Raw genomic sequence first — 13,762 nt, forward strand, 5'->3', positions numbered from 1 at the left:
AAGAAAGAAAGAAAGAAAGAAAGAAAGAAAGAAAGAAAGAAAGAAAGGAAGGAAGAAAGAAAGAAAAGAAAAACAAATAGAAATTCTGGTGGAAAGAAAAAACAGAATCCTGGTGAAGCCACAGCTCTGTAACAATAAGGTCTCAAATTTATTTACTTTCATTTGATATGTGTTCTGAAGTGATCATCTTCAAGATTAAATATAGCTCATAAATTTATACTCTTAAGGCACACAACCTATTTCATATTAGTAAAGCAAGTTCCTGAGTTTATTTTTTTTTACAGAAAAAAATCATGCAATTTTAATGAATATATTATGGTTTATATGAGATGGGAGATGAAATGTAAAAAACTAGCAGTGCCTATGCCATCCAAAGAAGTGTCTGATCAGGTATTGTGGGACATAGCTGTCTGATCTGGTATTATGGGACACAGTTGTTATCTGAGCACTTATGAGGCTAAGGCAGGAGGCATTAAACATTCAGGCTAGATGATGCTAGATGAGTTCTTGTAAACTCAGAAATTCTGTACTGGAAAAACCTGTTTCTATTTATGATGTGGCTCAGCCCTAGTACACACCTTTAATCCAAGAGCTTTCTGTAAACCAGATTGAAGTTAACAATAAGTCAAGTGGCAGGGCAAGCAACCAGTTGACAGGGAGTGAACAGGAAAAAACCATACAGAGTGATAGGAAGTCCAGAGGGTGGATAGAGAGACACACAGGAAGTAGAAAGGAGGGACATGCAGTTTGAAGGGTTTTTAAGACTGTGGAGAAGGGGCTTTTTTTCTCTGGGATGTCAGCTGAGGAGGAAGGTCAGCTGGGTGCTTTATCTGCCTCTCTGAGCTAATAGATTTTCACCCCAGCATCTGGCTCCTGAGCCCTTACTGGTTAAGTCAAACATTGGGATTTTGTTTAAAGACAACACCCTGCTTCAAATATTGTTTTTAACTAAAAATTAAAGGAAAGAAAAAAGGGCCATGAATTTGAGAGAAAAAGAGAAAGCAAGAACAGTGTATAGAAAGTATTGGAGGGAGAAAAGGGAAGAGGCAAAATGATGCAATTGTATTTTAATTTCAAAAATGTTTATCAAAATTGAAAAAAAAGTAAGTTGTCCAAACTGAAAAGCATACGTGAGTATATCTAATGATCTGATTTTGTTAGAAAAAAAAATTTTTTTTTTCAGAATGATCAGATCCTTTCCATCTACTCATCTCTCTGGGGTAGCATTATTCATTCCCTTATGAAACAAGTGAAAATAAAACCAAGTAGACATCATTTACAAACATACAAAGACCGTTTCACTAGCCCTGGTGCTATTGATGTTGTACAAAGTCATTTTATACAAACTCCGTGGGAGCATTGACAACTCTCACTTCAAAGGAGTTCTTTGGGAAGTTCTAATGAATCACAAAATATTTGAACTGGTAAGAAGGATGCTGTTCAAAAAAGAAAAGCATTTGCAATTTGAACATTCTAACAGTACTCTTCATAGGTTTCCAGACAATAAATCATCTCGTAGGCTTTAGTGAAAGACTATATGATGCTCAGAAGGGATTAGTTGATGACATACAAACAAGAAAACGTTTAAGATTAGTGTTACCTGACTGCTATAAAACACAGTGGTTAGATCCTAGCAGAACTGTCTTCATTGAGCTAAATATAAATGTAGTCTTTCACAGATTTTTCAGAAGTTGATAAAATTAAACTTGCATGCTAAGAACAAATCTACTTCTATATTTGTTCTAAAGCTATCATGGAGGACATAGTACACACACTTTCTAAAATTTATAACAAGAGAAACTTTATATTTGCTCAGGAACTGATATACTTTCTCATTTTAAAAACTGGCATCACCAGGGTTATCTAGAAAATCAGAGCAGAAATCTATTATGCCAACTGTGCTAACCTTACAATTATCATGTACACTGACTCTTTATTTGGAATCCTGATCTGTCTCCTTTTGATGATAATTGATGAAAGTTAGTAGTTACATATATTGTTATAGACTACCTTAGAATTCTCTTGAAAGTAAAGAGTGTATAAATTAAGTTTTATTAAATTAAAACTTTTATTTGAAATTGTGGTTCAAAATTCACATGTTCTCTTTTCACAGGCCAGAATAAGAAATTATTTAAAATTTTCTAGCACAAGAGACAGAACAGGAAAGGACTGGGGTTTATTCATACTACCAAAGGAAACAAAGCTTTACTCTCCAAATGCCGTAACTCACAACCTGTTCTCTGAGTTTTTACCCAGAAATTTATAAAAAAGAACTGACTTTTAAAAGCATAGTTTAGCTGGGTGGTGGTGACACACACCTTTAATCCCTGTGCTTGGGGGAGAGGCAAGCAGATCTCTGAGTTCAAGGCCAGCATGGTCTACAAAGCTAGTCCAGGACAGCCAAAGCTACAAAGAGAAACCCTATCTCAAAAAAACAAAAACAAAAAGTAGTTTTAAGATCAGTTTCCATTCACAGACAAATCAATCGAGTGGAATTTTCATGGGTGTCACAGATTGCTGACCCCTCTCCCAACATATTAGTTAGTCTTGATGTAAGCAAAATACCACAAAGAATAACTTAAAGGAAAGAATATTTACTTTCAATCGTGGTTTGAGAGATTCCAGTCTAGGTCTTTGGCTCTATTGATTCTGCATTCTGCACCCATGGTGAGGCAGAGAGCCAGGAGTGCAATAACATATAGGAAAGGAAACTTGTTCAACTCAGAGTGCACAGGAGGGACCAAAGACCAGGCGTCCTCTTCACATGCATACCCCAGTGACCCGCTGCTTGCAGCGAGGCTGTACCTCCAAAAGTTCCCAGCACCTTTCAACGTAGTTTTAGCACTTGAGGAACAAGCAAATTCAAATTCAAGCATTTCAAATTCAAGCCATAATGCCCACAGTCAATACCCTATACTGTACCAGAGTGACACATTAGCTACGTGACACATCATTATCACTCAAAGCCCGTAGTTGACATGAGTCCATGATTGGCATTATATGTTGCATGGATGTAGACCAATATAAAATGACACGTAGTCTTTATTATGCTGTCACAGACAGTGGTGTCACTGCCCTAAAAGTCCTCTATGCTTCATCCAATCATCACTTAACCTCTACAAACCGCTAGTATGTCACTGTTTAGCAGAACTGGCTTTTTAGATGTGCTAATGTGTTGATTCTCCATCTGTGTCATGTTAGACTTTACCCCTACACGGAGATGATGTCAGACCACACAGGTGAAGCACCGTAGAGCCAGGCTACTTTAACAGGAACTGTAACCACCTTACCTGGAAGTGTGGTTGTCTGCACTTCCAGAGAAAACACACAGACTTAATAATGGATGTATTTTGTAATCCAAGATCATCCTTGTAAATATATCCGTTGTCCATTGTATAAACTCTTCCAACAAATTCCTTGTTCTTTCCCTTTCTCAGTATATCCAGCCTACCTGCTGGTTCACTCTTCATCTACTTGTGTTTCAATCCCTGTAATGCTATTGGTCATGGAAAGTGACACAAGATCATTGGGTAAGTGTCTTAGGCAAGGTTTCTATTGCTGTGAAGAGACTATGACCATGACAACTCTTATAATGGAAAATTGGGGCTGGCTTACAGTTCAGAGGTTCAGTTCATTATTGTCATGGCGGGAAGCATGGTGGCATGCAGGCAGACATGGTGCTGGAGAAGGAGCTGAGAGCTCTACGTATCAATCCTCAGGCAGCAAGAGGAAGAGTGAGGCTCTGGGCCTGGGTTGAGCTTCTGAAATCTCAAAGCCCACCCAGTGACACACATCCTTCAACAAGGCCATGCCTACTTCACTTAGGCCACACCTCCTAATAGTGCCACTTCCTGTGAGCCTACGAAGGCCATTTTCATTCAGAGCACCATGAGTGGTCAGGAGGGATGCGGTCATATTTCACTCATGGTGACAGCCTTTATTACATTTTATCAAAACGTCACAGAACCAAGAACATACAGGGTACAAAGAAGGTAGGTAGAGAAGGAGGAGGGACTAGAAGAGACTTCAAGGAAGACTAACATTTTGAGCAGAGATACTTAAATGCTTTGCATTTCATCCCCTCTTCACCAAAGAAAGTTTTACACAACACTGGACATACAAGGAATAAAATGCACACAAATCAAGTATTTATTGCTAGTAATAAAGATATAGTTTTAAAGTTATTTGCTATCATGTGGCCTTACTGTCTATTAAAGATGAAAGCAAACGTGCCTACTAATGAAATGGGCATTCTTATTTATTTTTACTAAAGATAGAGCAGTGTCTAGCATGACCTAGGTTCCGTCCCAAGCACAACCAAACGTTATATAAATGACAAAATAACCTTTCTCATAATTTCCTCTTGAGGGCATGGGGCACATCTAGAAATGCCTAAGTAAAGCTGGATTAAATAATTTGTTAGAAAAGACATTAATAATCTCTACTTATTGGCCTTTTCTCTGTGCTAAAGAAAAAAAATGTCTTAGGCATTTTATATTATAATTTTACAATAGACCCATAAGATAAGGGGCAAAAGTCTTATTTTAGTTGAGGAAACTGAAAGTCAGAAGTATTACACTGAAAAAGAAAAAAGAAGGAAGGAGGGAGGGTACAAAAGGGCAGGAAAACTGACATGCTGATGAGGTTATGAAGCATCTTTATTTTATCTTTGTTATACATACACATGATATAAAATACTCAAAAAGCCCTATTGGTTTCATTATTTTTAAAAAATATATTTATTTATTTATATGGTGTTCTGCCTGCATGTGTGCATGCACACCAGAAGGGGGCACCAGATCTCACTATAGATGGTTGTGAGTCACCGTGTGGTTGCTGGGAATTGAACTCAGGACCTTTGGAAGAACAGCCAGTGCTCTTAACCTCTGAGCCATCTCTCCACCCCTGGTCTTATTGTTTTTAAAAAAGAATTTCTGCCCTTTTCTGCAAACCCATCTCCTCTCCTTCAGAGGTATATGTTTACACACATGTATGAATAACATGTTTATAGTACAACTTTATGAGCTTTCAGTTTGCGGCAAATATTTTCTACAGTGTAAAACATGTATTGGGCTATTTATTTGCATCTATCAACAAGTTTAAATTAATTCATTGTATTATTCTATTAAACTGTATGAAACATAATATGTATTATCATATTAAACAGTGGTCTAGAAATGGGGTGACTCTAATATATTGTTTGAACTTGTGTTTTTATTTGTTAATCTTGACCATGGAATTGTTTTCTTGCTCAGCTGTGAAGGACGTCCAGAAACAACAAGCATTGTCACATCTTCTTCAATGGATCCGCTTTCTAATCTTTGAAAATACTTTGGAGCCTTCAGTTACATTGCAAACGCTCCAGCTGAGCAAAGATGAAGATCTGGTCATTTCTGACACTTACCAGAGAGAGGGACTGATGCCAAACTTAAGTCTACCAGGTTAAGTAGCCAAAATTTTACATTGTCAAATAACTTATTGTGGGCATTTTTGACAAAGGGCCATTAGGGCTCATGGCCTGGGGAAGCTTCCATGGATATGACTATGGAAGTAGGAGGATGGAAAGTACATGGCCTGACTTTGAAGAGTGTGCCCAGAGACGAACATCCATTGGCTGGCTTAGAAATGGTGTGGAGGAATATGATTGGTCCCCCAAAGCCATATAACCTGCTGTTTCTTCCTGAATAAATGAGTCTGCAGCTGCTCACCCCTGGTTTGCTCTCACCCAACTCCCAGTGTTCGTGTGGTGACTCCGCCCTGTTCACCCCATTGGCCTGAACCTCCTTCCCTCATCCGCAGGCTGGACGATCAGGAGGAGGAGCAACAATTTATAACTAAAAAGCTCTTCCATTTATTTGTTCTTGGTACCCTAAGATATAAGAACATATCTATAGTATAAGCTGATGCCATCTCTACTTTATGAATTAACTGAATTTTCAGCTGGTGCATGCCTTTAACCCTGGCACTTTGGAGGCAAAGGCAGGCAGATCTCTATGATTCTGAGGCCAGCCTGGTATAGCAAGACCTTGTCAACAAAGAGAAGAAGAGGAGCATGAGGAGGAGGGTGATAAGGAAGAGGAAGAAGAAAAGATGAAGAAAAACGGATGAAAAGGAAGTGAAAATGGCACCCACCTATAAACCCAGCGCTCAGGGAGGCAGAGGCAGGTGGATCACTGTGAGTTCGAGGCCAGCCTGGTCTACAAAGTGAGTCCAGGACAGCCAGGGCTACACAAAGAAACCTACAAAAAAAAAAAAAAAAAAAAGGGCAAAAAGGGAAAATCTCAATTTTTATTCTATCTTACAAAGCCAATACTGGTTATAAAGTATGAGATCATTAGAAATCAGAGTATTCATCCTTTCCCACACCATCCAAATTTATCATTTTCACTTTATGATGCTAAAATAATTTGAACATCACACTCTCTCCTAGCTTATTTATTCCATCCCTACAAGAATCCACGGTCTAATAGAGGAGATAGATATGAAAGAAAACACAGTGCAGTTTAATGAGGCTTCCATAAATTTGGCCTCCTTTGTGGACAAGAGTCCCAGGGAGCCCAATAAACTGAATGAGACTATCTTCCATTTTTCTGTGAATTCCAAGGTATTTGTTGTTCCTAGCAAACCAGTAGCTAGGAAATAGGAGAACCTTGGCTTTGGATAGTATTACAGCAGATGGTGAACACGATGTTTTCCCCATGAGAACAAAACGGGAGATAAAGCTCTAAAGCTGGTGAACCAGTAAGTTTCAGATCGGGGAAAGATGTGGTGGTTGAAGACTTGTGGGTCCATGTTATGGTCTAATATCCTGCTCACGTATAGCAGATTTCTCTGTTACAGAACAGAATAAGAAAACCCCCAACAAAGCGCTCAGTCACCCCTGCCACTGAGTCAGAGGTAGCATACGGGTACAAAAGAGAGAGGGTTTCAGATACCGATTTCATTAGCATCTAGTTGGAAAGGGAAGGTTATCTGAAACAGAAGGCAATCAAACTTCCCTTATCATCTGTCTTAGTTAGGGTTTCTATTGCTGTGAAGAGACACCATGGCCACAGCAACTCTTATAAATGCAAACATTTAATTGGGGCTGGTGTACAGTTCAGAGACTTAGTCCAGGGGACTGGAGAAATGGCTCAGCAGTTAAGAGCACTGGCTGTTCTTTCAGAGGACCCAGGTTCAGTTCCCAGCACCTACACAATTTGTACTTCTAGGGAATCTGATGCCCTCTTCTAGTCTCCAGGGGCACTGCACTGCATGCATATGGTACACAGACATACATCAGACAAAACATCCATGTACATAAAATGAAAAAATTACAGTCTCAGAGGCTTAGTCCGTTATCATCATGATGGGAAACATGGCAGCGGACAGGCTTGCATGGTGCTGGAGTCAGAGCCGAGAGCTCTACATCTTGATGTGAAGTCAACAGAAGGAAAGTATCCCACTCAGAGCTCACCCCACAGTGACACACTTCTGCTACACACAAGACCATGCCTATTCCAACAATATGGCCACACTTCCTAATAGTGCCACTCCCTATGGGCCTATGGGGGCCAATTACATTCAAATGACCACACCATCCTATCCTTGTCTGTGATCCTAAGATCTAGAAAATAATGAATCCCACAGATCCCGCAACTTACACCGTTTTCTTCTATTAGGAGAGAAGGAAGGAAGGAAGGAAAAGGGAATAGAGACTCAAGGATACAAATTCATATAGGGTTGGGGACATAGTGTAGAGGTAAGAGTGCATGCCTAGCATGCATGAGGCCCCTGGGTTTCATCCCCAGCACAGGAAAGAAAATTATGTATCACTCCAAACTCCGTTCAAAGAAAATGTCTGAGGAAATACTTTAGTCAGAGCACAAATAAATAACTAGATCCCCGAAATGGGGAAGAATAAGAAGAGGCAGAAAAACCAGTAGGTGGTGTACTATTCTCTTTGCTCTGTTTTCCCTTCTTGCCCACTGTGTATGCATACATATATTGCAAAAAGATAAGGTTTAAACTATTGGAATGTACAAAAGTAAAAAATGATAGAGATATTCTATAATAACTATGTTAATAAGTTTAAAAAGGAACCTACTCTTAAGAGAAATAATAAATACCAACCTATCTCACCACAGGAGGGTATCTCCAGGCTGGAAGAGCAGCAGATGTAGAAAAGGGGGTTAAAGACTTCTGACAGAATATTGAGTTACAGAAGGCTGGGGAGTGGCTGGTTCCTGATTTGCCATGTAACTGGGGTAGGTAGGCGAAGAGAAAACAGCGTGGCTTAGGCTAAGCAGTAGGTCTGGGTTGGGGAAAAGTGTGACGCCTGTTGAGCATCTGTGATGTAAAAATCTTAAAACTTAGAGACTGCCATGGTGCTTGAAATCTGTGTAAATATTCCTGAGTTTGAAAAACTCATCTAAGGCACCTCCAGTTCCAAGCATCACAGATAAAGAGGAGTGAACCTGTCTCTTATTTTCAGAAAATAACAGAACTGCATCCGTGTCCAGGTAAGAAAAAGAGAACCACTGATGGACTGAAAGAGAAAACATTAAACGCAAACTAACAAAATTGGAAATAAATAACAAAAAGAGACTAAAGAGTGCATTCACCTCTAAAACACAGCAGGCCTGTAGACGTACGGTGGTTACTCAGTAAGAAAAAAAAAAAAAAAGCCTGTTTCTTTCATTCCCTAGTCATTTGTCTAGTAAAATGTACTAGAGCAGTGTTCCTCAATCATCCTGATGCTATGACCCTTTAATACAGTCCTTGATGTTGTGGTGACCCCAACTATAAGTTTATTTTCGTTGCCACCTCATAACTGTAGTTTTGCTACTGGCTGTGGGCTGTTATGTTAGTATCTGTGTTTTCTGGTGGTCTAATGTGAAGGGGTCTTTTGATAACCCCCTGGGGTCAAGATCCACAGGGTGAGAACTGCTAAACACAATTCTATCTCAATGGCTGTTGCCAACATTCGAGAGGAATGTCCTATTTTATGGCTATCACATGAGAACCTGACATCTATAAATTGCAAAAACAGGTCAAAACTTTGAAATAGCAGCTTTACAGTCTTTCACAAGATTTTTCCTCTAGAAACTATTCAACCTAACATTAATCTTTTTCTTACAGTGTGATACCAGAACAGTGGTCCTAAAAACTCTTGCCAAAGAAGTCTCGCGAATCAAATCGCTATTCAAAGTACAGGCTGAGCAAACGCTCTGGCTTCTGCTGAGTAACACTCTGAGGTTGGGCAAATTTACTTCTCAACTATTAGTGTTAAGCAAAAAGGCAAATAGTTTACTTACTTCACTAAGTATTTATAATGTGCAAAGCTTTAAGGAACAATGTCTCCTCACGCCAGTAAAGAGAAGGAAACAAACTTAAAGCAATGTTGGTAGTTATAAGTATATTGATTAACGTGTTCAATCAATTTCTTGTGCATGGCTAGGCATTGTTCTGCTGGCTTACAATATAATACATCTGTGAATAAAATGCAAACACTCAAGCCCTTGGGGAATTGATACTTAAAAGAAAGAAGGCACAGAAAGATACAACATCGAGTCCGATATTATGATAAAAAGTGGTAAATGTCACAGAAAAAGAGAAAGAGCAATTTCTAAGGATTTCTGAGTGATGGGGAAGGCATAGCCAGGAGCTTACAGTTTAACTGGTGTGGCCAAGGTTGAGCTGAAGAAGGAACAAAGTCTAAGCAACTACAGGAAGGGGAGAGAGTCCACCAAGCTGCTACATAGGGAGGGCGCGTGCATGTCAGAGAGGAGAGTTTCTAGAGAAGAGGTCCTAAATCTGTTGTATGCCTGGGTATTGAAAACAGTAAGTGGTGAAAAGCAGGGTGAATAATATGATGAGATCAGAAGGACCCCAGTGTGTACCCAAGTTCCAGTGAGGCCATTACACGAGAGTCACTGCAGAGTCTGAGCCACACAGTGCCTGATTTTACTGGCATTTATGAAGACAGCTTTGGCTTTTAAGTGGAGGGTAGATGAGACAGGAGCAGAGATGACAGCAAGAACACATTTTAGGTGGCACTGAATTGATACAGGCAGAAGGCATAAGTGAATTTTTCTCTTCATACATGTGACATAAATAATTTAAAAGTTCATGACTATTGATGTGGTTTTGTTTTTTTCTACTGTTCTTTCATATCGAAAGCAGCAGCATTGTAAAGAAACATATTGGTTCACATTTTGTAGTACGCCACATCGAGAAAAAGGGAACTTGACATGAACTAGAGGAAGTTATGGTGTAGATCCAGGAAGCAGGGAAGTTAGACGATGGGGTGTTTCAGGAAGCCTGAGTTGGGAGTCTATACACAGGGTGTGAGCGTGCTCCTGGCACAGGGTGTTTTCCTCATGCTGTCTGCTCTCCAGAACGACTTTCTTCCAAACATGCCCAGGAACATTTTCTTCTCTCTCTCTCTCTCTCTCTCTCTCTCTCTCTCTCTCTCTCTCTATCTATCTCTCTCTCCCTCTCTCTTGTCTGCATGGGATGGAGGCTTGGAGGTTGGGGTGGAGGGAGGGTTTCTCTGTGTATCTGTTGTTGTTCTAGAACTCACTCTCTAGACCGGGCTGGCCTCAGACTCATGGAGTTCCATCTGCCTCTGTCTCTTGAGTGCTGGCATTAAAGATGTGCCACCATGCCCTTTTCTGCACAGTTGTTCTGACCTCCACTCCAACATTACCCTTCAGAAAGATGGAAGCTTCCTTCCCCGGCCAAAACAGCTGCTTTCTTTAACTTCTGTCCTGCTTTATTATTTTCTTTAGGCACATAAAACAGTACCTAAAATTATATACTTGCGGACATATTTTTCATTGTCTTTCTGTCCTCTGAGGCTGTAACTTTGTTAACCTGCTTATTCGTCACTTAGAACAATGCTTAGCACAAAACGATCACTCAGATTTTATAACTGAACTAAAGCGGACACCTACAAGGCTAAGAAGTGACTATGGAAAGGTAGCTGGGGGGAGGGGTGTGCTACCACTCAGTGCTATAACAGCTGCTTAGCACATATGAGGCTCTAGATTTGATCCCCAGAAACAAAAACAACACAAAAAAATTGAAAAGAAAGATGGGGGGAAGGATGGAGAGTATAAAATAAAACTGAGAGGTAACCTGGAATCCAGGATGAAAACACTGCCTGGACATAAGTTTTTGCCCTGGTGACTAAAGAGTGGCCTCTGTGACTGAATGAGCAGAAGTGTGGCTCCAGACTGGTGTTGCTATCTGGAATTACCTTTGGTGCAACTGAAACTGGAAAAGGAATAAACTGATCCAATTTAAGAAAATGTTTTGCCAAGTCCAGTGGCACACACCTGTAATCCCAGCACTGGGGAGGCAGAGGCAGGCAGATCTCTGTGAGTCTGAGGCCAGCCTGGTCTGCAAAGCAAGTCTAGAGCAGCCAAGGCTACACAGAGAAAGCCTGTCTCAAAAAAGAAAAAAAAAAAAAAAAAGAAAGAAAGAAAGAGAGAGAGAGAGTGAGAGCAAACAAGGCTCCATGTATACTGTGGAGTTTTCTGCACATAAGAGCCACCATTTACAAATAGACCATGTGATGGTGATATAAAGCTCTCCAGGCAAATAGCATCACCAAAATAAGAGTAAACTCTGTTATTCCAGACAAACATTTCTCTAATAATTCATTAACCTAAGTTCAAATACAGTACAGGACAACAGCAGAAAATTGAGTTTAAGAATACTAAAAATATTTCCTACTCTTTCTATTACCAGGCTTTCTGCCACCCACCCCTCCCATCTGTAAGCTTCCGCTACCACTTGGCCAAAAATAGATGTATTCTTTTCCTATGTTGAATTCAGGACAAGAAAAAATATAAATATTAAATATTTGAGAATCTGTTTTTATGTAAACACAAGTTACCTTATTAGATCTGGTTAGTAAGAAGTTTCTATATGGAGAAGATCTAGATGTCAGGATTGATTCCAACATACTCCTTTATTATTATTACTAGCAGTTGGGGTGTTCGTAAAAGTAACTTTTATTCTCCTGAAATATTGCTGTCTCCAAGGCTTTCTGCCTCCATTTGCTAAAATAGGCCTAGTCCTGGAAGCTTTTAGCCTCTGTACAATCTAACCTAGCCTAGAATGTTTTCAGCCTCTGAGACATACTTCTAAATAAGCTTACTCTTTCTATTTCTTTCTGGACCCTTGTCTGGCTGGTACCACTCAACTGTTCTGGCTCAAACTCCTCTCCAAGCTGACTGATTCAAACCGGCTTCTCTCAGCTTCGACTGAACTGCTCTACTTGACCTCATATGAACTTTGGCAATATGTTCTAATCTCCTGGGTCCTTCTCATTCTCTGGCTCTTTCTGTTTTCATCTGTGTCTGACTTGTTCCTTCTCTGCAACTTGTCTCTGTAAAACTGCCTCCTTCCCCCACTCTCTTTCCCTCTGACCTGCTCTCTTTTAAGTCACCTCTCTTTCCTCCCTGTTCTTGCAAAAGTTGGGCATATCCTATTCTGTCAAATCTTCCTCTGATTCATCACTTTGTCTCTCAATTAGACACCAGTTTTAAACATGGATACTTCCTTCTACAAACTCACTTTACCTTCATTGTTTGGGATTAAAGGTGTGTACTAAGGGCATGTCTGCATTCCAGCCAGATCACACAGACCTAGAAGGTCTTTGGATGTGATCAGAGCAGCCACGTTGCTGGATTAAATCTCTACAGGTTAATATTTTTAAATGTATTTATTTTTATTTTATGTGCATTGGTGTTTTGCCTGCATGATTGTATGCATGAGAACATCAAATCACTTGAATCTGTATTATAGACGGTTATGAGCTGCCATGTGGATGCCGGGAATTAAACTCCAGTCCTCCAGAAGAGCAGCCAGTGCTCTCAACCACTGAGCCATCTCTCCAGCCAATCCTATTAATACTTTTGAGATACAGTTTCATGCAGCTCAGAAATACCTTGATCTTTCTGTGCAGCCAAGATCAACTCAAACTCCTGATCCTCCTGCCTGTCACTCTCAAATGCTGGGACGACAGGTGTGTGCCGCTATGTCTTTCGCCTCCTCTATTTTTAAATGATTGTTGTGGTCAAGTATGTTAGATGTCACAAGTGATTCTGGGAGCTAGGGAGATGGCCCAGTCACAACAGTCAGGACAGGAGTTCAGTCCTCAGCCACTACGTAAACCTGGTGCTGGGACATAGACTGTAGTCCATCCCTATGGAGATGGAGAAGGGTGTTCCCTAGGGCTGACCAGCCTGTCTAGCTGAATTGCTGGCTTCCATCCACTGAGAGACTTCTCTCAAAAAATAAGGTAGAGAGCAATTGAGGAAAATACCCAGTGTCAAGCTGTGGGCCCATCCACATACACACCCATACATATACATGCAACACACACAGAGACCCAAAAACAAATAAAAATTATGTAAAAATACGTATTAACAAAGGCGGTAGGATTAAGCTTATTTTTAAATTATATCTAAAATAACTTTACCTGTGTATTTTTTCTTCCTTTTTGAGGCCCTTTTTGACTGCCTTTATTGTAAGAAGGTAAAAACAGTTGTGGTGGGGGTTTTTGTTTTGTTTTAAGACAGGAAGTTGTAACACAAGCTGGCCTTGAATTTATTATGTAGCCAATGATGACTTCAAGCATCTGATACTCCTAGTTCCACCTCCCCAATACTGAGATTACAAGTGTGCACTGCCACACTTGGTTCAGCATATATGTGTGTGCGTGTATGTATGTATGTATGTATGTATGTATGTATGTATGTATGTATGT

The 13,762-nt window shown here is 40.1% G+C and overlaps 1 protein-coding gene across 1 annotated transcript in view; it reads left to right on the plus strand.

The window, feature by feature from the left end:
- The window catches only part of Depdc4 (DEP domain containing 4), a 20,041-nt gene that overhangs the window by 2,740 nt on the left and 3,539 nt on the right, over window positions 1-13,762 (plus strand). Inside the window, 6 exon segments of the mRNA XM_055627793.1 lie at window positions 3,438-3,530; window positions 5,256-5,443; window positions 6,431-6,604; window positions 6,841-6,908; window positions 8,971-9,031; window positions 9,121-9,236. Of these exon segments, the coding sequence (XP_055483768.1) occupies window positions 3,494-3,530; window positions 5,256-5,443; window positions 6,431-6,604; window positions 6,841-6,908; window positions 8,971-9,031; window positions 9,121-9,236 (644 nt within the window). The 5' untranslated portion in view covers window positions 3,438-3,493.

Source organism: Psammomys obesus, unplaced genomic scaffold (genome assembly GCF_907164565.1).
Source record: "Psammomys obesus unplaced genomic scaffold, mPsaObe1.curated_primary_1811, whole genome shotgun sequence".
NCBI lineage: Eukaryota > Metazoa > Chordata > Mammalia > Rodentia > Muridae > Psammomys > Psammomys obesus.